The 27,183-nt window shown below is 37.6% G+C and overlaps 1 protein-coding gene across 4 annotated transcripts; it reads right to left on the bottom strand.

The window, feature by feature from the left end:
• On the bottom strand, nucleotides 1–25,915 carry LOC107586232 (sodium channel subunit beta-3-like). Of its 4 annotated transcripts, none has more exons than XM_016273495.1 (7): nucleotides 25,836–25,915; nucleotides 12,373–12,471; nucleotides 10,472–10,641; nucleotides 10,152–10,386; nucleotides 5,055–5,193; nucleotides 3,752–3,833; nucleotides 1–314 (listed from the first exon to the last, which is right to left on the bottom strand). In XM_016273495.1, the coding sequence occupies exons 2-6, from the start codon at nucleotides 12,425–12,427 to the stop codon at nucleotides 3,770–3,772; spliced, it is 663 nt and encodes a 220-aa protein (XP_016128981.1). In that variant the 5' UTR covers nucleotides 12,428–12,471; nucleotides 25,836–25,915; the 3' UTR covers nucleotides 1–314; nucleotides 3,752–3,769. The 4 variants fall into 4 exon arrangements, with proteins under 4 accessions (XP_016128981.1, XP_016128980.1, XP_016128982.1 ...); XM_016273494.1 differs by lacking the exon at nucleotides 25,836–25,915 and adding an exon at nucleotides 12,768–12,987; XM_016273496.1 differs by lacking the exons at nucleotides 3,752–3,833; nucleotides 25,836–25,915 and adding an exon at nucleotides 12,768–12,987.
• Nucleotides 25,916–27,183: the final 1,268 nt, after the last annotated feature.

Raw genomic sequence — 27,183 nt, 5'->3', positions numbered from 1 at the left:
GTGCGTGTATAGGCAGTATGATAGCTCTTCAGCTCTGGGCTGCTGTATTTGTGTCTCTACTATTGCAAAAGTTGAGGACAGACACATACAGATCCTCATCAGTCTGAGATTAGACGTGTGTTACTGCTGACCTCCACCGAGACAGCGGGAGATAATGAACCAGTCGAGAGTTTGTTCCACACATCACATTATCAAGACAAGAGGGATTTGATTTGGCAGGTTTCCAGGTTTCTCAGAGCAGCTCTTGAAGTGTCAGAACAAGATCAGTGCCTATTCTCCATTTTAAACTGGTTGCTATTAAGAATCGTCAGTACCTGAAACAAAAAGCAATGTCCAGATTTGGTTAGCTGAGAAAAATTGTACCATAAATCCTAATATATATATATACACACACACACACACACACACACACACATGCATACATATAAGAATTTGAATTCAAATTTGATTATTAGATAAATGATTATTAGAATTACTATTCCACAACGTTTTTGTATATTTTTATACAAAAAGGCGGCTACTCTAAAAAATAATTAATTAATTATTTAGTTTAATTTCTAAATTATTAGAAAGTTGGAATAAAGAAAAATTGCAACCGTGCAACTATTCTTAAAAAAAAAAAAAAAGGCCTATGTTGTTAACATGTATATATATTATTTCTATGAAATTACAATTAATATTAAAGGGGTCCTATTATGCTCTTTTACAAAGTCTTGATTTTGTTTTGGGGGGTGTACTAGAACAGGCGCTCATATAGGTTGTTCGAAACACACATTATTTTTCACATATGTTACATTATTACAACTAGGGCTGAACGATTTTGGAAAATAATATTGCCAATATTGCGATTTAATATGCAATTATTTTTTAAAGCTCTTTATGTTCTGTATTATTCAACAAAGACAAGCTATAAATCATTGTATAGTATGACCAACACACTATTAGACAGATTAAACATAAATGTTCTTTTCTGTAGGCCAGGCCTATATGTTACGATGAAATTAGGTGATGCATGAATTGATATGAATGACATTTTTATTTAACAACTACAATCACAGTATATTGACTGATTTGTTGAACTTCCAACCTTGTAAGCATGTAATAATTATGACAGCATAAAGCAAATAGCAAATAAGCACAAATAAGCCTGGTGTAAACATTAATATGAAAGTCAGTAACAAATCACACAAAGTAGATTGCAGAAATATAAAAACAAATCTGTTGCTTTACCACACTACTTCAGGTAATTCAAAGTCACTGTGATAAACATATGTAAACATGTGGACTGCACTTTTTAAACACTCTCTGTTAACTTTAGACCAGTGGTTCTCAAACTTTTTTGGTCGTAGCCCCCTTTAAACTTATAAAAAAATCTGCCGGTATAGACACAGTGAGTGAAGCCAAGAGCGAGATATGCCTCGTCATATTTTCTGCATTTAGCTTTTGAATGACCAGCACCTGCCTGGGTCTGTGCAACTTCGTCTATGGCTTTTCTCTTTCCTTTCACAAACCGGTCCATCTCCCATTCTAAGTTACGTCCTTTGGCTGTTTACTGTTTTATTTCTTTTCTTTTTCTGCTGATGGCCCGCGCTCGACTTGAAGCAGCGCTACTTAAACCGATGGGTGTGTGTCATCAAAGTACTGTACTGCGAGAGCTATAAGAGAGTGGATGTCTCCTTATGCTTTCTCTCGCCGTACTTTGATGTCATACACCGATCGATCTTCAAGTCAAACACATCTCTTTACTCTCGTGTGTCACATGACCGAGTGTATTCGCAGCCTCTGCGATTGAAAAATCAAATTTTTTCATATCGCGATATTATCGCAATTGCAATTAATCGTTCAGCCCTAATTACAACACCTCTCTCCCCAGTCTGGCATGAACGGCTCGAATAGTTCCTGTATCAAATGAAGGCCCGCCTTCTGAAATACGAAATGTGCTGTGATTGGTTAGCTGGGCCAGTGTGTGTTGTGATTGGCAGCACTCGGCACCTGGTAGGGAAATGTCACGCTCCTTACCACAGCCGCCTGCGAGCTTCAGTGTAAATATTGCTCAATATCAAATCAATTTGAGCGCGATTTAAACCCGGATGATTGTAACCACTCTAAGTTCGTCTGCCTTGGGAAAGCTAGCGTGTCTCCGACATAGTGATAACACTCGTTGCCTTCTCTAGTGCAGCTCAACCAGGTCTCGTCCTATTCGTCGATATTTGTGATATCACAAATCCCGGAAAATATGCGTTGTAGTCCAAACGAGTCGTTTGTTGTAGTTTTTGAAAAGTGATTTCTGTTAAATAAAATATCTCCTTTTGAAGTGGACTTTGAGCTCTGTAACTTTGCAGTTTTTTTTATGCTCAAACAGCAACATTACAGACTAACTAAAGTTGAAAAAGTGAAAAAGCATAATAGGACCCCTTTAAAATTAAAATAGTAGTAATAAAATAAAATAAAACATTTTTAGAAATGCAACTGTGTTCCATTAATAAATATCTACATTTCCACACTACTCAAATCGTGTTTCTAGAAAATTCCACACGGTTTTCAATTAGAAGAACATGTTATATAACCCCCACCAACAACAAAAAGTCCTCATCAAATTACAAATCACTCCAGTTCTGGTAAAACATATCAGATGACACTGCAGGAAGCTGCATAGAGGAGAAGAAAAAAAAAAGTAAATAAAAAAAGAGCAGTGCAATTTAGAATAAATGGATCCATGTCATATCACATCTATCAATGCATTCTCATATTCCAAATCACTTTACACAAAGTAAAATCATCGATCAAGGAGATAACAAAGAGAACAAACCCTGACCTCAGCAATACTGCAGCTGTACTTTACTTTACTTCTCATTGAATTATCTTGAGAGATCAGCTGTAGTTAGTAATTGCTTGGACAGATATGGCAATGAACAAAAGAGTGGCATGTGTTTGAGTGGATGGGAATGAAAATCCGGTGATGTTAAAGGGGTCATGACATGAGAAATCAAATTTGCCTTGATCATTTGGCATATAAGAGGTCTTTGTACCATTAAAACACCGGCAGGTTTCATAGCTTAAAACCTCCTCCTCATTATAAACAAATCACTTATTTAATCAAGTTCCAAAAACGGCTTGTTTGGCATCACAGGGGCACAAACATTTGCATAAACATTGCCTCCAGAGCAAGACATCGACGAATAGTAATCTTCTCACCATAGGGCCCGCCCACCAAAAGAAAATAGAAATTACAATCACTGCCGAAAAGTCTTGTTTACACTGGATACAGAGGCACGTTCGCTTTCTGACGCAGTCCACGGACTTGAGTCTGTCGTCAATAGCACAAATGGAGTGAAAGACCATTTTTTTATTTTTTATATCAAAATACATGTAATAGCAAGGGGCCGTTGATACGGTTTCCTATGCTATGACGTTAGCCAATCATAACAGTGACTGATTACTGACAAGCCTTAAAGGACGCGCCCCTTAAAACAGGTCGTTTTAGACAGAGGGTCAGAATGAGGGTTGAAAAGAATAATTTTTTCACATATTACTTAGTTTTTTTGTGCAAAAAAACTTTAACATTATAAGTAAACCTCAAGGAACATATTAAAATTATAATTAAAAAAAATTGTGTCATGACCCCTTTAAGAGAGGATGTGAACAATGAAAGAGAAACAGACAGTGATGGTGGAAGGGTTCTAGTCAGCTACTCGGGATGAGCGGGGAATTGTTGATGATGTTTCTAATTGAGAGGTAAATTCAAAAATACCGTAATGGTGTGAGACTTTTATTCCGTTACAGCGGGGTCCAGGTTTTCTTTATTTTCAGAGGGAATGGCTAAGTAGTCTGTCCTGTAGACAAATAGGTACAAAAGAAAAAGGCAAAAACTAAGAGTTGAGGGTACACTGCTGCACCAATTTAACCAGGACTCCTACCATCACCACATTAAAGCGATTGTTCACCCAAATTATAGCTTTTTTTACTCATGTCATTCCAAATCTGTATGGTGTTTGTTTCCATGTAACACAAAACAAAAGTATTTTTAATGCAGCTCTTGCACAATAAAAAAGTGATCATTTTAAGGAGATATTCCTATATGTCTTGAATAAAAATTTAATGTAGATATTAACAGATGAAGCACGTTTTAGGTAAACATTTCTTTTCAGTGTGCCATATAAAGACAGTTCATAGTGGCCAAGGGCTCCAAAATATGCAAATAGACCCTTAAAATATAATAAACTTAATTTAAGTACAAATGTAAGTCATTATTCCCTAATAATCACTAAGTGGTCATTGTATGACAAGCTGTGCAAAGATTCTTCACAAATGTCTTTTTTGGAGAGGACAAAAAAAAAAGGTCTGGAATGACATGAGGCAAGTAAGCAATTACAATTTATTTTTTGGCTGACTTATCGCTATAATATTCAGTGATTCTGATATTGAATACTCAATAATGCTGAAGTTTGGGGATCTCCGTGTTTTTTTTCCTGCTGGCAGAGTGAGGACAGCAATATAATCACGGACAAACAAATCAAGAAGAAATGACTGACAACAAATTAAACTGTGGTAAAGAAAGAGTAGAAAGAAAAGACAGGGTTAAATGGCCCAATGCTGTGTCAAATGACAGTAAGATCAGTGGATTTTGATGTGAGAGGACAACAGAGGATGGGCTTTTTCATTGAAAGAAGCATTATAATGAATTAAGGACTGGTATTTTGGCCAGAAGTGACAGTTTAATGCCTTAATAATGGATTTGCTTCATACAAACACACAGATTTTCACTTTACAAGACATTAATTGATGTGCTGGAGTCATGTGGATTACTGTGATGTTTTTATCAGCTGTTTTAACTCATTCTGATGGCACCCATTCACTGCAGAGCAAGTGATGTAAGGCAAAATTCTCCCAATCTGTTCTGATGAAGTAACAAACTCATCTACGTCTTGGATGGCCTGAGAGTGTGTACATTTTTAGCAAATTTTAATTTTGGGGTGAACTATTCCTTTAAATGGTCCCCTCAAACTTGTTAACGTAAGACTGTAACTGAAGACACGTGATAAAGTAATACTCACTCAGTGTCCTGAGCCAGCTCCTCAGATTTGGAGATCTTCCTGTAGCAGTAGATCATTTCCACCAGCAACCAGAGTGTGAGGAACACCAGCAGCACATACATCATGATCTTTGAGTACAGCGCTGCGGTGTCTACACTCGCTGAGAAAATGAAAAAACGCAATCAGAGGGAATTTTGTACAATTAATTGAGCAATCAGAGGAGACCTGTTGGACTGATACTGTGCCACTAAGGATGTCTGTGATGAATTCATCCAGAAAGTGACTCAGACGGTCTCAAGTGTACTGAAAATGAGGACAAAAGTGCAAAATGCATGAGTGGGCAAAATATAGCTGATCTGCTGTAATGCATTAGGAGAGTCATTAAAGCCATTTCAGGTCACCAGAAAACTATAACCAAGTGCAACTATAAGTCAACTCAGAGATGAGCAGTCATGCTTTGCATCCAGGTGGTACTGTACATTTCTGATTGAATGGCTTCATATAACAATTTTAACCACTTTTTTGCACGTTTTTATGCATTTTTTTATTATTGTTATATGAACAAAAGCATAGCATGCACAATGGACAATTAATTTTAAGTTGATTTTAATTTAAAGGTGTGGTTTGCCCAAAAATGGAAATTCAGGCATTTACTCAGCCTCATGTATTTCCCAATTTGTATGACTTTTTTGAAACATAAATTATTTATTTTGATCAGTGTTGGTAACCAAACAGTTTTGCTTCCCATTGAATGGATATAATTGAAGTAAACAGGAACCAAAACTATTTGGTTACCGACATTCTTCAAAAAAATATAATTTTGTGTTCTGCAAAAGTCAGTCAGTCATTCAGGTTCAGAAAGGCATGATGAGGGTAAGTAAATGATGACTGAATTTCCATTTTGGGGTGAACTATCCCTTTAAAGTTCAGTTAGGTGTTCATTATGCAGAAATGGATCAATTTCATTTTTCTGCCTGTCCCTTAGAAAATACATTACAGTAAATCATTTGCATTATATAATTTTTCATGTAAAGACCCAATAATCACATCTTTTCCCCCACCAGCAGCTGTAATAAACAAATACAGCCCTTACCTCTTATATGGATGGGAAGTGTAATATTCAACTCATACGCAGGAGCTAACCCATTAAGGGCCTTATAGGCAAGTAATTATATTTTGTAACTGAGAGAACTTAACAGTGCAGAGACAGTAAAATTGGGGTAATATGATCATATTTTCTTGACCTGGTAAGGACTCTAGCCGCTGCATTTTGGACTAATATGAGATCCAAGATCCTCAGCACGATGTCCTGATCAGCTCAGCGGAGTTCACACCTCTATGTGGCCCGTATTGAAGATTTATGAACAAATCCAAATAGGTTACTCTTAATAAATTACTCAGAGACTTGTTTAAAAGAAAGTTTATCGAATCACCATATAAAAATGGTTTCACTTCATTAAAAACAGTAACTCATAAGCAAATAATATAAAAAAGTAACAGCGAGTAGTCTTCACCCGAATTGCGGCAGCACAAATCTGATAAAACATTGGATTATATAGGAGAGGGCATATACAATATTTCTCCCCTGCAAAGCATTCACTAAATCTTCCCTATTGGATAGATGCAAGTTACACTAAACATCTGGTCACACCCCTCTCTTCAGCGGGTTGTAATACCATATATGAGGAGGTTCAAACTAAGTTTATTTCCTACACGCTAACACAGGATGTCTGACCTTTTGTGCTTACCACAGCTAAACATTTTCCTACTTCACAATAGCAACACCTTTTCAAATATATGGGAGCGAGTTTTCACACTTCAGCATTTTCCATTCGATAGCTGTTAACCAAGAGAACACCTGCTCTCGCTCTGACAAGATGCCAGTTAACGGTTTATTCTTTAGAGGCGGCGCTGATTCTTTGAAGTGTCAAACGGTCAACCTCGCCTTTCAAAAATTCAATTCCCCTGCAAAGCATTCACTAAATCTTCCCTATTGGATAGATGCAAGTTACACTAAACATCTGGTCACACCCCTCTCTTCAGCGGGTTGTAATACCATATATGAGGAGGTTCAAACTAAGTTTATTTCCTACACGCTAACACAGGATGTCTGACCTTTTGTGCTTACCACAGCTAAACATTTTCCTACTTCACAATAGCAACACCTTTTCAAATATATGGGAGCGAGTTTTCACACTTCAGCATTTTCCATTCGATAGCTGTTAACCAAGAGAACACCTGCTCTCGCTCTGACAAGATGCCAGTTAACGGTTTATTCTTTAGAGGCGGCGCTGACTCTTTGAAGTGTCAAACGGTCAACCTCGCCTTTCAAAAATTCAATTTTCAAATTAAACTAAATCAATAAATTGTTTATCCCTTTTCATTAACCGTTTATTCACACGTTCATGTTGACGAATTATCAGAAGAAGCTCCTTAGCCATCGATATCATCTCTACTGTCTCTTGTCTGGCACCTTCTACTTTCCTTCATCTCCAACTTGCTTTTCTTTTTAACGTCCCGGTGATGCCTCCTCTGGATTGATTCTACAAGTAAATCATCAAAAGGGATTTCCAGTTCACTTTTTTGATTCAGTTTTCTAATATGTGGGGTTTGACCGGTAAATTGGATATCTTTTCCTACAGCATGCAAACACAAAACCACACAATGAAACAAACATGCTCAGATACTTTATGTCAGCTTTCCCTTGGAGCACAATAAGACTTAAAGGTTATACGACATACTGCAAGACAGGTAAATTTTCTTTTAAAGATGAAAGAAAAGAAAAAAAACGCAAAGTGATTGTGTGCTCAGAGGTTCTCAGCTTCACCCTTCAGAACAGAAGCCCACCCACACGGATCTGATTATATGAATAATTTATCAACAGACTGTTCGGCATTTGAAAATGGGTTTTAAAAGGTAAGAACCACTGTATACATCAATGATAGTGCAGCGCATGTGACATTTTAGAGAAAACAAGTGCATATGATTCTACAAAATCTTGTACAATTGTCAAAAAGGACCTGTGATCACATTATAAAGAGTATCTTTACAAATGTCTCATGCACTGCAGTGAACGGATCTAAAATGACATTGAATGTAAAAGCAGAGTTGTACTGTAAGTTTGTGGTTCTGGAAGGCTGTTTGCAATTCAAAATATCCTCTAAACCCACCACTTAAATACAACGTTGTCTATTTCTATCTGCGAACCGAGACACTCGCAGATAGAGATGATGCATTGCGGTTGCATGATTAAATATAGACAAATATACATTAGGTAAAGTAAATTCGATTGAAGTGAGGGGAAGTACTCTGCATTCAGCAATCTCAGGCATCCAGAGAATAGCATACAAACCGGAATCTTTACATTACCCCTTACAACAGATAGAGAGGCAAGTGGCTGCTTAGATTAAGCCCTGAAAACAACTTCCTGCCTTCCAATAAGTAGGCTTAAATAACAATAAAAACAGAACAGAGCACAGCATTACTAGAACGCAAACAACACATCAGGACACAGTTGAACTATATAGAAGGAAGGACACTGTACTGAGGTCAACAGTATAGCCCGACCGATATGGGTTTTTTTGGGGCCGATATTCTTTGTGTTTATTATAGTACAGTACCAGTCAAAAGTTTGGACACTTTCCCATTCGCTCCAGTTGCGCAGATGGGGCACGTTCTAACACTGCATTACAATGTGCTATTCTATGACATTAGCGATGCAATTTACACTATTACTTTAATTTTAACGAGAAAAAACGAGAAACAGGTGAATAAAGACTGACGGTCAATGTTTAGAAATTATTTTTTCAAGACTTGTAAAGCATTTTTGCTAGTTTATGTGGGCCGTCCCAAGCATGGTTGCAATGTGTTCATTGCCAAACTCCAAAATCTGATTATTTTTAATTCTTAAATGCCATTATTTTATTTTGAAAAAAAAATATATATAAGTAAATTCATTCGATCAGATAAGATTTTAAGATGTCATATGGTCAAGTTACAACGTCCCCCTCAGATGTTACAATGTGTTCCACCTACGGGGCACATTTCAACATTTCACTTCCATTTTTTGAGGGTAAATAAAGAAAAACGTATACACTGTAATTATGAAACAAAGCAACACTAGACAAGTACAAAATTACTGTGGAAATATATATATATTCATTCTGAACCCCATGTGGATTTACACAAACTGAGAAAGTCAAAAAGTGTTACTTTGTGCACCGCTCTCCCCTACCTCTGTAAATAAATACAATATAAATTCACGTCTCGCGCACTTTAATGCCCTTTGAATGTAACGTGTAAGTTCCGTTGGAACTGGAATCATGGCGGAATTTCATGTGAAGTCCACTTTGCAGGGCACTTACGGTTGAATAAGACAACGCTTGCTTCTGCCCGAACAAGAGACCTCCTAACTGAAGGGAAAGTGTTGACTGGTGTCACCATCTCGCGAACGCGCCGGCGGATCTCCACCAAATTCGGGAGATCCCTTCAGCTCGAGGAGCCCTCTCGAACGCCACCCTCCGTGCGTCGGTAGCCCCCGGGATCACTAGATCGGTCGGCGCCGGACTGCGAATTTAACCACCCATAACTCCCGAACCCCGGGGGCTATCCACGCAGGGGTGATCTCATTCGAAAGAGGGCCTCGAGACGTACACTCGATTCACGTTCGAGAGGATTTTTCAAGCTGAAGGGATCCCCCGAATTTGGTGCGGATTCGCCGTGCCGTTACGGAGATACGGCCGTTTAAAGTTTCAGTGGTTTTCCATAGACTTAAGCTTTAAAGCGTTTCATCCAGGTTCGCCAGTAGCAAACAATGGTGCGTGCTCTGCTGGACAAACTAAGTAATTACACCATTTCAAGCATTTTATCTGCATTATATGTTCTGTAAAAACAATGTTCATTTCGGCGGCATATTCACAGGCTCATTTTGGCCGATAATATCGGCAAAACGATATATCGGTCGGGCTCTAGTCAACAGTATCTGATTTTTAGGTTACAGTATGTTTGGAAATGGCCTGCGGTGCAACCATCCAAATCACACTGTAGAGATGAAGTAATCAGATTGAATATGGCTAGATGAGGTACTGCAAGCATCCAGCAGAGTGTTCGCTCACTTACCTTGCATTTTTACCTTCAGTTCAATTGTCATTTTCTTGGTGGTGGAATGCTTGAATGAATCGAACTCAAAGAAGCGTGACACCTCACATTCGTATGTGCCAGAGTCATTTGCGCTGACATTTACGATGCTAATGGAGAGGTCCTGCAGGTCCTTGCTGCCGATCCATGTCAGACGGCCCTTCCAGTACATTTCTGCGTCCTCTGGCTCCTGTGGTTCACGATCATACAGATAGATCTGCATAGAGGAGATGATTGTGTGTCAGATATGCTCATTTTTAAATACAACAATATGCAGCAAAAAAGCTAAGAGGTAATCTCACAAGCATTCTTCGGTAATCTGATGCAGAACCGGTGTAGAACCAGTCCACTTTGGTCTCAGCAGAGATCTCTTCTCGTTTCATGCAGTAGATGCAGGTTAACTTCATAACACCACCTACGGTGGCCTCTGTGTTTGATGCAACATCCACACACACCAGTCTGACCTCCTGAACTGCAGAAAACGCAGATTATTACCACACACACTGCATCTTTCATCAACATGTAGGACATCCAATCATGCCCTTTGGAGTGAGATGTTAACACCTTTCCAAAAACGTAGCTTCAATCTGCAGATACTTTATGGAGGTCAATTAAATCCGACGCAGAGACTTCTCAAGGGAGCACCAGAGAATGAGAAAGAGAGAGATCATCATCCATTACAAGCTCCAATTCCAGAAGGAGCTCACAGCACTCCCAACTCCCGCTCAGACGAAAACATACCTTATTGCTGCAGACACATGCTCAGTATTGGCGGCAGAGAACACCCCATTGAGCAGGGGCCGGGCCGAGGCCTCAGTGATGTGAAGATTGTTCTGGAGTGTTCGCGCAACTGTGAACATAACCTCTCTGCCATTGTTGAAATGGAGGCCATCTTACATAACTCACAGCCTCAAGCACAAGCTGTCAAGACTGATCGCGCCTTTTCTGTTTGAAGGGTCATATGGGCCAATGGAAATGGCAAATGTATTTGTCCATCCCACAAGCACAGACAATGTATAATAATGATGACTTGACATATTTTGCCCCTAGTCAAAGAACGCGAAGTTAGTGGTAGATGAAATTCTATTTTAAATCTCTTAATGTTCTGATGACACCAGACTGCCACAATCTGGGAGTAGAAGCAGTGAGTCACTGACACTTATGGGACCGTTTAGAGCTGAATCAATGCCATCTCTGTTTGGGATTGCGGTTTTTTTGAACGGATATGTGAATCTGTGACTCACAAATAAGTACCTCACATACCTCAAACACTGCCTGTACTAATGTTCTGATGTATGATTAACTGGTTTATGTACTAGGAGGTAAAGACATTTAAGAGGCTATTTAAAGTAACTCAAAAAAGGGTCCCTGCAAATACTCAAGCGGTTTGGTATATTATATAAAATACCATATATATATATATACATACATACATACACACACACACACACACACACACACACAATGGTATGGAAGGCCACTGTCAAAGAAACCTGGGCTTCCATACCACCTCAGCAGTGCCACAAACTGATCACCTCCATGCCACGCCGAATTGAGGCAGTAATTAAAGCAAAAGGAGCTCCTACCAAGTATTGAGTACATGTACAGTAAATGAACATACTTTCCAGAAGGCCAACAATTCACTCAATGTTGTTTTTTTTTTTTAAATGGTCTTATGAAGTATTCTAATTTGAGATAGTGAATTGGTGGGTTTTTGTTAAATGTGAGCCAACATCATCACAATTAAAAGAACCAAAGACTTAAACTACTTCAGTCTGTGTGCATTGAATTTATTTAATACACGAGTTTCACAATTTGAGTTGAATTACTGAAATAAATGAACTTTTCCACGACATTCTAATTTGAGATGCACCTGTGTATGTATTTATATATATTATAATAATTAAATATTAATTAATAAAAAAAATCATTAATACATAGTTCTGATAGTGATATCATGTAGCGCTCATCACAACCACACATTATCTTAGAAATTACAAAAACTCTTATGCTTATTATTAATAATATGATCAGTTTAACATTTAAATGCTATTAAAATTCAGAAAAAATGACAAGATTTAGCAAAAAAACACTTAATATTACTATATCTCGCTAGCATTTTCTTTCCCTATTTTAAATGGCAAAATGGTGCGTGTCATCATTTATTATTCAAATTATTCATTTAAAATTTTAAAACACTTACCAGCAAATATGAAGAGCATTAGCAAATGCAACACAAGCCTCATGTGAGTTGACATACTGGAAGATCTAACAACAGGGCGGCGTCTCAGATCGAGTCTTCCTGCAAGTAACGTAACGTTAGAGAGAAAAAAGAAAAACCGTCACTAACTTGATTTTGAAGAGGTTAAAGGGTATATATATATATATAAATTCAGATGTGAACTATTGAATATGGGTTCAGCATCACGGACAGCGCGGTTGTTAATTGATTACATTACATTTTACTTCAGATGTTTTACATCACTAGACAGAGAGACGTCGCACTGAAATAGCAAACACGGAGCTGATGTTTCATACATGTCTACGGGACGGAATGAACGTGTTGTGTTTCTCTAGAGAAAGTTTGAGGTTTCTTACCGAGATGCAAACATCCGTAAACGTCTTTAACTAGAAGCGGACTTAATGATTCCTGTAGAAAATTCGCGCGGAATACAGAAATCCGGCGCCTCCACAACGAGCTCTTTCAGAAGATGTCAGTGACAGAGAAGTTACTTTTGTTTCCTTTTGCATCCACATGACCAGTACAGATGCTCCATCGTCAAACCTCCGCAGCTGTAGAATAATTAGAATGAGACGCCTTCTTCTTCTTGGTTTTTAACGGCAGCTGGCACCAACGCAAATAGGTGCATTACCGCCACCTTCTGCTCCGGAGTGTGAAACGGAGTTTTTAATTCTTTTTACCAACCCTGTATCTCTTATAAAATCAAAGAATACATTACCATTTATTTCACTTGCCCATTTTATTAAAACCTTAAAATTAAGATCCTGAATTCCATTTTTCCTTATTTGAACTATAATTTTCTTCTTTCTTGTTCATACTTTGCTACATTCAAGAAATATATGAGGTATTGTTTCTTCAACATGACATTGTTCACATAACCCATTTGGATGTGTCCCTGTTATTTTAAGAGTGCTATTTAAATGTGAGTGCCCTAGCAATATTCTGTTAAAGATAACCTCTTCTTTCCTTGACTTACCTATACACTTTATATTATGACTGACTTTGTTTATTAAACTGTAAAGGAATCAACCATTTTCCCCATTGTTCCACTTAACTTGCCATTCTTTAATCACTTTACTCCATATTAAAACCTTAATCTCTGATTTACTTAATGGAACTTGTATCTCTATCGTTTCTCTCTTTAAAGCTTGCTTTGCTAATTTATCCACTTCTTCATTTCCCCATATTCCTATGTGTGCCACCTGTATACACTTGTATATGCCAGGGGTATTGGACTCTGGTATACATTGAAAATGCAGATGGCAAGTCAACTTCTCTTTCTGTGTTTTAACCTCCAACAAATGCAAATCTTCTTGAGGTGTTACATAAACCCATGGTTCATATTGTTGGGCTCATCTTGATCTTATTTACTTGTATTTCTTCTGCATACATTTTACTACTCCACCCAAAACGTATTCTACATCTTTCATTTTGAAATACTGCTATTACTGACTCTTTATTTATCTGCGCTTTTCTAATTTCATTTTCTAAACATACAATAGGATCCATTGTTCCTCTTCCATTTCTAAAACCACTTTGATATTTTGATATTAATCCTCTTTTTTCCAAAAAATATGTCAACCTTTCCGTTATCATCCTTTCCATTATTTTACAGACGTTCGATGTAAGAGCTATCGGTCTATAATTAGAGGGTTTTGAAAGATCTTTTCCTGGCTTTCTAATAGGTACTATTATTGCTTCTTTCCAAACTTTCGGAAGTATTCCTTCCTCCCATACTCTATTATATAATTCTAAAATTTTTCTCACAGCCCTATTTTTAAGATGTCTTATCATTATATATCCGACCTGATTCTTTCCTGGAGATGAACGTTTTTTTATTAGCATTACAAATAGCTCTCTTCAATTCATCTCTGTTGAAAGGGATAGTTAATTGGCTGGTCCTCTATTCCCCCACTCCTTACCGATGCTTCTATATTTTGTCTCTTTGTTATTTCTCTCCTCCTCTTTCCTTCCTCTAAGTTCCCTGACCCATGTCGATGTAAGAGCTATCGGTCCATAATTAGAGGGTTTTGAAGGATCTTTTCCTGGCTTTCTTATAGGTACTATTATTGCTTCTTTCCAAACTTTCGGAAGTCTTCCTTCCTCCCATACTCGATTATATAATTCTAAAATTTTTCCCACAGCCCTATCTTTAAGATGTCTTATCATTATATATCCGACCTGATCCTTTCCTGGAGATGAACGTTTTTTTATTAGCATTACAAATAGCTCTCTTCAGTTCATCTCTGTTGAAAGGGAAGTTAATTGGCTGGTCCTCTATTCCCCCACTTCTTACCAATGCTTCTATATTTTGTCTCTTTGTTATTTCTCTCCTCCTCTTTCCTTCCTCTAAGTTCCCTGACCCATGTATTTGTGCAAATGTTTTACTAGCATTTCTGCTTTGCCCTTATCCGTTACAGCTATTTCTCCTTCTGACTCTAATACTGGATATTCCCACTCTTTCTTATTACCTTTCATTCTCTTGATCATATTCCATACATCACCTACTGGAGTTGTTCTTCCAATTCCACTACAGAAACCATGCCAGCTTTCTCTTTTAGTTCTCCTCACAACTGCTTGAGCTTTCTTGAATAAAACTAGATGATTATAATTATGCGTTCTCTTAAGAAGTTTAAAAGCCTTATTTCTATCTCTCACAGCTTTACTACACTTGTCTGTCCACCAAGGAACAACTTTTCTTGTCATTTTCCCTTTACTTTTTGGAATTGAACATTTGGGCGGCGTTATGCAAATCTTCCCAGATAGTGATGTAGGTATGTGGGGGTGTGTTAGAACGAGCCGTTTTAGGTAGGCGTGGCTGACTCTTAACTTTTATAAAGAATATCTCTTTGGATTTGAGACTTTAGTCTTTGCAACTTTACAGATCTTCTTTATGCACCAAGAGCTTGTAACACTCCAAAGAGAAAGGAAAAATTTAAATCGCATCATATGACCCCTTTAAAACGTGTTTCGTTGATAAAAAGTTGCTTTTCATAAACGTTATGTTGCAATTGTCACGTATTTAAAATCATATAATAATTTTATAATTTCACTAAACTTTTTAATCACGTTTGGTTACATGTGTTTGCATGTCACCTTTTAGCATTTTTTTTTGTATATTGATGTGATTTATAATTGTTTAATTTTGCTGAAAAGCCTATAATAGAATGTTTAATGGCAGGTTTCATTGTGACACCTTGCCCCATACAGTATGACAACATTGCCCTACCATTTTTAATAAATGTTAAAGTTTTCAATGAAATGTTAAAGTTTTTAATGAACTGTATCAGTGAAATTTTAGCTAAGTGGTATCATTATTGTTGCTGTATCATTATTGTAGCTAAGTTGTAACTTTGAAGAAAGAACCCACCTTAAACTGTATTAACTGATCTAAAAAATCTTAGCCCAATCTCCACTATACTGGATTGTTCTATTCAAGGCCGATGCAATAAGAGATTGTTAATAGGTGGCAGTGGAGTCCTCATGTCCTGGCAACTCACGCAACAGAAAGTGACAGATATGAAGCCGAAGCTTCATCAGAGGGAGCCCACAAATTTAACACAGATCACGGAGTTGTACACTAGCATCCAATCTTCAGTCAACAGCTCTTGTCTCTTCTCCCCTCATAAAAAACATCCATCAACCCTAGCGAGAACAGCACATCATGAGCTGTATGCATCTGTAGGCTTCAATTGTCTCTGCTCGAGAACAGCATTTCATCATTCAAACCCACACGCTGGTCCTATTTAACCTACGCGTGGTCGGGGAAGAAGCTTCATCGCAATTACTGCAATTATTATATGAGTCACACCGAATCTAACCTTTCCAGTTTGTAGTCACCACATGGATGATGACTGTTGAAGAAACTGACAAATGCAAAATGGCATTTTGAACTAAAAAAAATGTGGCATATGTTCAAATGAGACCACAAAATTACAGCACAAAACTTGTAGACTGCATGAATATTAAAGGAATAGTTCACCTAAAAATGAAAATTTGCTAAAAATGTACTCACCCTCAGGTCATCCAAGATGTACATGTAGATGAGTTTGTTTCTTTAGCTGTTTGGATTCTCATTTTGACAGCATCCATTCACTGCAGAGGATCCACTGGTGAGCAATTGATGTAATGCTACATTTCTCCAAATCTGGATTTTGGATGTTCTGAGAGTGAGTAAATTTTCAGCAAATGTCTATTTTTGAGTGAACTATGCCTTTAAGTAACGGTCATGAACTGCCTTTTTTTATTATTTTACTGTTCTCTGAGGCCCACTTACAATGTTATCAAAATTTTTACATCACAAAACATAATTTAGAAGTAATAGACTTTTTTTCTGTCCTGTTTTGACCCCCCTCATCAGAACGCTGTTTGAACAAGCGTGGCGGATTGTAGACTCTGAAGTAAATGCCCACTGCTATGATTGGCTAACAGTTGTGTATTTTTGACAGCCTACATCTTTCACAGATGGACGCTGTACTTATGTAGCTTAAAAACACATAAATCAAATGTGTCATATCAAAAATCATATCAAACTATCTGTAATAACAGACAAAGCAATAGTGATCATGTAATAAAAACAGTTAGCAACTCACATTTGTTTGTTCCCACATTACTGTCAGATCCAATATAATCAGCACAGCATCGTCTTTTAGTTTCAGTCTTTCTGAAAATCCTGGGTCGAAACGTGCCTTGTTTGTAAACGAATCTGTGGTAAAATGAAGTGAGTTCTTACTGACGCGGTCTGGATCTTCATTAAAAAATAAAGTTAATCAAATAAAGTTTATCATTTGGTTGTGTAGACCTGTGTTTGCCTCTCTCGTTATTTACACTACATGCGCGAATCGGTGGACAGGGTTAAATAGGCAGTGATGTAGAAGCAGGCGTTGATCTTCCTCTGGAGGTGGTGTTTAGCCATACTATTATCTCATAAAGTGGCACGGTTTACAAACTGTCGTTTTGGCAGATTGGCTTTAATATAAGCAGTTTTTAGACTAATGTGAAAGTTTATAGCACAATGACCTCTTATATATCAAACGATCAAGGGAATTTAGATTTCTCAGTTCATGACCCCTTTAAAATGCTTTCAGCAGGATATATAATATATATAGGACAAACACTTAATGGAAAACGTCTGAGAATTAGGATTTTTCCAACACTCCAGTAATCCGTCCGGTTTGAAATGCATATGCAAATGATATATCTTTACGCTCACTAAGGTTTAGCCATATGCAACATACTCCCATCTTGCTTTTCTATAAAACAGATTCCTCTTCTTTACAGTACCACTGGGAAGGATAATTTGTTGAGATTAGATCCCTGTTTAGATACTAACACAAACGTAAGATTTGTGTCTAATCTTACAATGAGAAAGACGACGATATAAAGTAGTAATATATGGGAACCCAGTGAAGCTTAATCCAAAGGTCAGGATTACAGATTTCATCATTGGAAGAGAACACATGGCTCACAGACCTAGAAATTATTTCTACACAGCACAGAGACCATTTGTTTCTACCAGCGCCAGATGCTTTCCAATCTATTGCGACTTGATTAAACAATGAAACAAGAAGTGAATTGTGTAAGGGATTGAAAGGGATGTCTCTCAGCGAGGTTCATCTGTACAGGGCTGTAATACAATAGCAGGAGTGCGCTGCTTAGCGAGGGAGATGCTGCCAGCAGGCTTGGTCTCAGCACAGACTAAAAATGGCAGGCTTGCTGGTTGCTATACCCACGATGCAGGGAAACAATGGCAATAGCAACGCAAAATTACAGTGTGGAGAGAGCAGGCCAGCGTAATGCTTTCATCCAGCAGTGGAGGATGAAACACTGAAAGTCTGTTTATTATAATCAGTATGTTAATATTTGTATGAATAAATAAATATAATTTTAATATAATATAATATAAAAAAAATTAAATGATTTGCTTTAAATCTGGGATTCAAAATGTAAAACTGGGGCATAGAAATAGTGTCACAAAATAAAATAAATTCTAAATGATAAAAAATTATTGTCTCTTTATTAGCTTCAGTATATGAAAATTTTACACTGTATGAGTAAAAGCCCAAAGCCCATGTAATCCATAGAAATATAATATAATATAATATAATTAATAATATTCAAAATAATAAATTAAAGTTCTCTAAACTCGAAGTCCAAAAATGTAAAACTTCAATAAAAAACTGGGGTTCCTATTTAAAGCTGAAAATAAAAAGTTTTAGGATATTTATACATTTAAAATATGAAAATGGCATGTCATAAAAATTATTTTTTTGGTCACTAATCAAATTGAATCTTAAAATCTTAAGTCTTAAAATGTGATTAATTTGTAATTGAACTTTCAATTGCAAACTGAAACTGTTATGATAATCTAACCTGTTATGAAGAAACTCTATTAAATTTAAATTAAATTTAAAAAAATGCAAAATAGTCAATATCAATAGCAGTCAATTTGAGCTCAAACAAAAATTGCCTTTAAGTTCAAAACTTAGTGACTAGATTATCTCAGAATGATCTCAGCTTCACAGTGATGGCCTGCATGATTCTCAGAAAAAAGACCTGTCTGAAACACTCTGCATACTGAGTAGGTCAGGAAACACTGAGGCTGATATGTGAGTCTGCAGAAACTGAGCAGTCTCTTTGTTTGCTGCTTAAGTATTTACCTAAGATTCCTTTCAACTTTTTAGAACAAGTTTATACAGGTGACAAATATGGTGTGTCATTCTGACTGTGCTATTTCAGGCCTCTTACTATTGCAAAAAGCTGTGTGTGTTTTTTTTTTCACCGTGGACGAAGCGGAGTCTATTAGCCGGCTGCTCCTTTGTCGAATCCGCCGGCCGTGCCATTCTCAAGCCCACCGGCCACCGCTCACTCAAGCCCACCGTGTGTGACGCTGTGTGTTTCGTTGTGAAAGCTAAACTACTTTGTTTGGCCTTCCAAAAGAGGACACGACTAGAAATCAGTGGTTAAATTGTATTTACAACACTGTTCCAGAATAGTTCAACCCAAATATTCAAATGTGTGCAGCGCATTTTATGGAGGACTGTTTCCTGATCCTGGGAGTAGACTACAATGCTGGCTGTTCTGACTCACAGACTGTAAGTACGTTTTCATACTTAAAGGATTTGCCACTGACGATTCAAACGCAGTGTAGAGTAGCGCTTGTTGTTTGTCATTTCTCTGATCACAAATGCAGACATGGTTTTATGTTTACGCGGCACGATGCAACACAACGCATAAAAAGACAGTATAAGTCATTATAATCCGTAATTATGTCCCCACTGGATGCAACAAATGCCTCGTTTATAATGGGTTTTAATGTTTTGTCTCGTCGCTCCAGCCGGACAGGGCATCACAGTTTGGTAGGGGCGTAACATTTCCGTCACACGCATGAGGTATTCGGCCAATCACAATGCACTGGATAGCTGGCCAATCAGAGCACACCTCGCTTTTCAGACCGATGAGCTTTGTAAAAATCTAAGCGTTTTAGAAAGGCGGGACATAGAGGAGAAACAATAATGTACAGTATGTGTTTTTAGAACCTTAAACCGCATAAACACATTTCATTACACCAAATACACAAAATAATGTTCTTTTTAGCAACATCATATGACCCCTTTAAACATTCTTTTTTACTTTCTACTGACAAAAACTACATCTTCACTGGATTTATGCTTTGAAGTTTAAATGCAATCACAATCAAAACCTGGCACATGCCTCTTGTAAATTATTTCCATCAGGGAACACTTGCCACATCCTACAGCCTCATCCTACTCCATCTCTGTTTGAAACCATCTCCCATGAGGAAACACTCCAGCTTTTTAAACACCTACTGCTGAACTGCCTCTCCATACAAACCTCCAAAATATCTCTTCTGACCTCCTCCCATCAATCTCACCTCTTGAATCCATTCTTGACCAGTGGTTCTGCTGCATCAGGTTTTAAAACCTCCCTACAGACATTATTTACCAGCACCATCAGGTCTGCATCTGTAGGCTTCAATTGTCTCTGCTCGAGAACAGCATTTCATCATTCAAACCCACACGCTGGTCCTATTTAACCTACGCGTGGTCGGGGAAGAAGCTTCATCGCAATTACTGCAATTATTATATGAGTCACACCGAATCTAACCTTTCCAGTTTGTAGTCACCACATGGATGATGACTGTTGAAGAAACTGACAAATGCAAAATGGCATTTTGAACTAAAAAAAATGTGGCATATGTTCAAATGAGACCACAAAATTACAGCACAAAACTTGTAGACTGCATGAATATTAAAGGAATAGTTCACCTAAAAATGAAAATTTGCTAAAAATGTACTCACCCTCAGGTCATCCAAGATGTACATGTAGATGAGTTTGTTTCTTTAGCTGTTTGGATTCTCATTTTGACAGCATCCATTCACTGCAGAGGATCCACTGGTGAGCAATTGATGTAATGCTACATTTCTCCAAATCTGGATTTTGGATGTTCTGAGAGTGAGTAAATTTTCAGCAAATGTCTATTTTTGAGTGAACTATGCCTTTAAGTAACGGTCATGAACTGCCTTTTTTTATTATTTTACTGTTCTCTGAGGCCCACTTACAATGTTATCAAAATTTTTACATCACAAAACATAATTTAGAAGTAATAGACTTTTTTTCTGTCCTGTTTTGACCCCCCTCATCAGAACGCTGTTTGAACAAGCGTGGCGGATTGTAGACTCTGAAGTAAATGCCCACTGCTATGATTGGCTAACAGTTGTGTATTTTTGACAGCCTACATCTTTCACAGATGGACGCTGTACTTATGTAGCTTAAAAACACATAAATCAAATGTGTCATATCAAAAATCATATCAAACTATCTGTAATAACAGACAAAGCAATAGTGATCATGTAATAAAAACAGTTAGCAACTCACATTTGTTTGTTCCCACATTACTGTCAGATCCAATATAATCAGCACAGCATCGTCTTTTAGTTTCAGTCTTTCTGAAAATCCTGGGTCGAAACGTGCCTTGTTTGTAAACAAATCTGTGGTAAAATGAAGTGAGTTCTTACTGACGCGGTCTGGATCTTCATTAAAAAATAAAGTTAATCAAATATAGTTTATCATTTGGTTGTGTAGACCTGTGTTTGCCTCTCTCGTTATTTACACTACATGCGCGAATCGGTGGACAGGGTTAAATAGGCAGTGATGTAGAAGCAGGCGTTGATCTTCCTCTGGAGGTGGTGTTTAGCCATACTATTATCTCATAAAGTGGCACGGTTTACAAACTGTCGTTTTGGCAGATTGGCTTTAATATAAGCAGTTTTTAGACTAATGTGAAAGTTTATAGCACAATGACCTCTTATATATCAAACGATCAAGGGAATTTAGATTTCTCAGTTCATGACCCCTTTAAAATGCTTTCAGCAGGATATATAAGGATATATAATATATATAGGACAAACACTTAATGGAAAACGTCTGAGAATTAGGATTTTTCCAACACTCCAGTAATCCGTCTGGTTTGAAATGCATATGCAAATGATATATCTTTACGCTCACTAAGGTTTAGCCATATGCAACATACTCCCATCTTGCTTTTCTATAAAACAGATTCCTCTTCTTTACAGTACCACTGGGAAGGATAATTTGTTGAGATTAGATCCCTGTTTAGATACTAACACAAACGTAAGATTTGTGTCTAATCTTACAATGAGAAAGACGACGATATAAAGTAGTAATATATGGGAACCCAGTGAAGCTTAATCCAAAGGTCAGGATTACAGATTTCATCATTGGAAGAGAACACATGGCTCACAGACCTAGAAATTATTTCTACACAGCACAGAGACCATTTGTTTCTACCAGCGCCAGATGCTTTCCAATCTATTGCGACTTGATTAAACAATGAAACAAGAAGTGAATTGTGTAAGGGATTGAAAGGGATGTCTCTCAGCGAGGTTCATCTGTACAGGGCTGTAATACAATAGCAGGAGTGCGCTGCTTAGCGAGGGAGATGCTGCCAGCAGGCTTGGTCTCAGCACAGACTAAAAATGGCAGGCTTGCTGGTTGCTATACCCACGATGCAGGGAAACAATGGCAATAGCAACGCAAAATTACAGTGTGGAGAGAGCAGGCCAGCGTAATGCTTTCATCCAGCAGTGGAGGATGAAACACTGAAAGTCTGTTTATTATAATCAGTATGTTAATATTTGTATGAATAAATAAATATAATTTTAATATAATATAATATAAAAAAAATTAAATGATTTGCTTTAAATCTGGGATTCAAAATGTAAAACTGGGGCATAGAAATAGTGTCACAAAATAAAATAAATTCTAAATGATAAAAAATTATTGTCTCTTTATTAGCTTCAGTATATGAAAATTTTACACTGTATGAGTAAAAGCCCAAAGCCCATGTAATCCATAGAAATATAATATAATATAATATAATTAATAATATTCAAAATAATAAATTAAAGTTCTCTAAACTCGAAGTCCAAAAATGTAAAACTTCAATAAAAAACTGGGGTTCCTATTTAAAGCTGAAAATAAAAAGTTTTAGGATATTTATACATTTAAAATATGAAAATGGCATGTCATAAAAATTATTTTTTTGGTCACTAATCAAATTGAATCTTAAAATCTTAAGTCTTAAAATGTGATTAATTTGTAATTGAACTTTCAATTGCAAACTGAAACTGTTATGATAATCTAACCTGTTATGAAGAAACTCTATTAAATTTAAATTAAATTTAAAAAAATGCAAAATAGTCAATATCAATAGCAGTCAATTTGAGCTCAAACAAAAATTGCCTTTAAGTTCAAAACTTAGTGACTAGATTATCTCAGAATGATCTCAGCTTCACAGTGATGGCCTGCATGATTCTCAGAAAAAAGACCTGTCTGAAACACTCTGCATACTGAGTAGGTCAGGAAACACTGAGGCTGATATGTGAGTCTGCAGAAACTGAGCAGTCTCTTTGTTTGCTGCTTAAGTATTTACCTAAGATTCCTTTCAACTTTTTAGAACAAGTTTATACAGGTGACAAATATGGTGTGTCATTCTGACTGTGCTATTTCAGGCCTCTTACTATTGCAAAAAGCTGTGTGTGTTTTTTTTTTCACCGTGGACGAAGCGGAGTCTATTAGCCGGCTGCTCCTTTGTCGAATCCGCCGGCCGTGCCATTCTCAAGCCCACCGGCCACCGCTCACTCAAGCCCACCGTGTGTGACGCTGTGTGTTTCGTTGTGAAAGCTAAACTACTTTGTTTGGCCTTCCAAAAGAGGACACGACTAGAAATCAGTGGTTAAATTGTATTTACAACACTGTTCCAGAATAGTTCAACCCAAATATTCAAATGTGTGCAGCGCATTTTATGGAGGACTGTTTCCTGATCCTGGGAGTAGACTACAATGCTGGCTGTTCTGACTCACAGACTGTAAGTACGTTTTCATACTTAAAGGATTTGCCACTGACGATTCAAACGCAGTGTAGAGTAGCGCTTGTTGTTTGTCATTTCTCTGATCACAAATGCAGACATGGTTTTATGTTTACGCGGCACGATGCAACACAACGCATAAAAAGACAGTATAAGTCATTATAATCCGTAATTATGTCCCCACTGGATGCAACACATGCCTCGTTTATAATGGGTTTTAATGTTTTGTCTCGTCGCTCCAGCCGGACAGGGCATCACAGTTTGGTAGGGGCGTAACATTTCCGTCACACGCATGAGGTATTCGGCCAATCACAATGCACTGGATAGCTGGCCAATCAGAGCACACCTCGCTTTTCAGACCGATGAGCTTTGTAAAAATCTAAGCGTTTTAGAAAGGCGGGACATAGAGGAGAAACAATAATGTACAGTATGTGTTTTTAGAACCTTAAACCGCATAAACACATTTCATTACACCAAATACACAAAATAATGTTCTTTTTAGCAACATCATATGACCCCTTTAAACATTCTTTTTTACTTTCTACTGACAAAAACTACATCTTCACTGGATTTATGCTTTGAAGTTTAAATGCAATCACAATCAAAACCTGGCACATGCCTCTTGTAAATTATTTCCATCAGGGAACACTTGCCACATCCTACAGCCTCATCCTACTCCATCTCTGTTTGAAACCATCTCCCATGAGGAAACACTCCAGCTTTTTAAACACCTACTGCTGAACTGCCTCTCCATACAAACCTCCAAAATATCTCTTCTGACCTCCTCCCATCAATCTCACCTCTTGAATCCATTCTTGACCAGTGGTTCTGCTGCATCAGGTTTTAAAACCTCCCTACAGACATTATTTACCAGCACCATCAGGTCTGCTTATTATCCAGCATGCTAAAAGATCTGGAAAGGGCTGAAAAATCAAAACTGGACAGACAACCAAACATTTTGGATCTATTTGAAGTTGCAATGCACCTTACCAGTACTGTTATCAAATAGTATTGATGAAACTATCAAAACAAAGTTTTGCCATCTATTAGCCATCTTTATGTTCTGTTATGTGTGTGGCAATGTTTCCCATTTCATGGTCTTTTGAAAAAAAGAAAGTATAGCAATTTATATAATGATGCACACAAAATACATGATCATATCTCAAGAGAATTTAAACATACTGCATGGAGTTCACATTCGTTATCACGGAATAACAACCAGGAGCAAGATTATGCAAGCCATTTTCACACATCACTGGACTCAAAAACAGAAATGCTTGCACTAAAGGAAGTCTGGTATTATGTGCTACATTACAAACCTTTCAAATGAAACCTCTCTGCTCCAAAGGATCTCTGACCCTTTATGTACTGATGTAAACCATGTAAAATTAAGAAATGCATTTCAAGAGATCTAGAGCGATTTCAGGTTACTACATGAATTTTGCTCAGTCTGTTAAACTACAGGCAAGTGAAATATGGTACCCTGTTCTATTAATTAATTAATTTTTCCAATCCAACTTTGGCTGCATCCGAAAACTTTAGACCGCTGACTTGCTGCCTCGCTGCCGTATGAGGCAATGACTTTGCAGGCAGCATTTTTGCACGAAGGCACCTCATGAAACTGCTTTCGGACAGGCTTCTGAGGTAGAGTAACGGTTTAATGATCTACAGCAAAATATAGAGAGCCCGGATGTGCCTTGATGCCTTCCTACCTTGGAATGCGTCCTCCGAAGGCAGCATTTTTCAGTTTTCGGATGCAGCCTTTGTCTAATGTATTTCAGTAGAAATGTTATCCAAAGGTGATTCTAAGAAATAAGCTCGAAAAAATGTACCTAAATGATATCCTATAGTTCATTTGTTTTTCTTTCTCTGTCAGTTTGAATGTAGACAGATTTCATACTTGCTATTTAGGCTACTAAGAGGAATTATCAACAGATGTTTCTAAGATCTACAAATGGACACACTTTCTGTTTAAAACATGTATATGCCATGAATAATAAATGACAACACTTACAGGAGGATGTTCCCTTAATGGAGATATCAGTGGATCTTCAGCCCTATAACAGAGGACAATATTTCTGCAAATAAATCAGTGGTCTCTGTAATAAGAGACGCTGGACTGTAGACTAGATTTCTGACAGTGAGTTTATTACTCAAGTGGAGTCCTCTCAGGTATTGCAGCTGTCCGTTTGTAATGAAGAGAGCCAGGACAGAAATAGGCATGATCACAGCTACCTCCTGCAGAAATACAGCATGACAACCTGTTCATAAATAATGTATATTAAACAAACACTCAGCAAAACAGCAAAGCAAAAGCAAAAACATTTGCATTTCCTGAAGGAAATACAGTGTTTGCCAGGTAGTAAAAGTTTTTGTTATACTAACAAGTAAACTCTAACAGATTGATAAGCACAAATAATAATAATAATTATTATTATTGTTGCTGCTGCCACTACAATAATAATAATTAGTATTATTTTTATTAAAAACAACAAAAATAATGGGTAGTGTCATCATTATTGTTGTTTTTGCTGTTTATATCTGTCACGAATTCAGTCCATGGACTTGTTTATTCACCACCAGAGGTCACCCTTTCCATTTCATTGACTCTCGCACTACACAAACTGTTGCATAGCACCCCGGACTACATTTCCCATCATTCTTTGCACAATTTGCACACTGCCCTGATTGCACTCATTGCACACAGCTGTTTCTAATTACCTCATTCACTATATAACACCCACTCTAACCACATTTCTCTGCTGAGTATTGTTTAGCTTGCACCCCTTTCCGAGTCTCTCTTGTTTTGCCTGGCCTGTTTTTGCGGTTTTTGATCTTTGCCTGTTTCCTTGGATTTCTCCCTCTCATCTCGCCCCTTTGATTCTGTCTGCTGATCGGTGACCTACGCTAGCCCTAGGACTATTCTTGTGTTTTGCCCGCCATATACCTGTTTGCCATTGTTTTGACCCTGCCTGTGTACTACGTCTCTTTAATAAAGCCTGCAGATGGATCCTCACGTCTCGTCAGCCCCGTTACAGAATACTCAGCCAAACAAGGATCCAGCGGCTTTTCCAGAGAATATTGGCCAGGTATGGACACAGCAAGAATTTTGTTAGCCCTTAAACAGGGCCCCCGATCTTTGGAGAACCATATTCGAGAGTTTCTAGCCATCGCTCACTATTCTGATTTACCCGACTGCTTATTGATAGTTTTTCTGTGATGGCTTAAATCAACCTCTTAGGGCTAAGCTTAGACTCGAGGGTCCACGTTCATCACTCGCTCAGTTCATGGATTATTCTTTGTTTACTGTGGGTGTCGCGGAGGAAGAACGCGACACAGTGTCTGTGACTAAGATGGCGGCT

This window comes from Sinocyclocheilus grahami, unplaced genomic scaffold (assembly GCF_001515645.1).
Source record: "Sinocyclocheilus grahami isolate Dianchi unplaced genomic scaffold, SAMN03320097.WGS_v1.1 scaffold79.1, whole genome shotgun sequence".
In the NCBI taxonomy this organism is placed as follows: Eukaryota; Metazoa; Chordata; class Actinopteri; order Cypriniformes; family Cyprinidae; genus Sinocyclocheilus; species Sinocyclocheilus grahami.
This window is presented reverse-complemented; position numbering and strand designations above follow the sequence as displayed.

Bases quoted from the DNA above. Each gene is read 5' to 3' on its own strand.
- LOC107586232 (XM_016273495.1), bottom strand. From the start codon at position 12,427: ATGTCAACTCACATGAGGCTTGTGTTGCATTTGCTAATGCTCTTCATA. The intron at 10,642-12,372 runs GTAAGTGTTTTA...CGTTTTCTGCAG, and splicing joins AATGCTCTTCATATTTGCTG to TTCAGGAGGTCAGACTGGTG. The intron at 3,834-5,054 runs GTGAGTATTACT...ATTTGTCTACAG, and splicing joins GAGCTGGCTCAGGACACTGA to GACAGACTACTTAGCCATTC.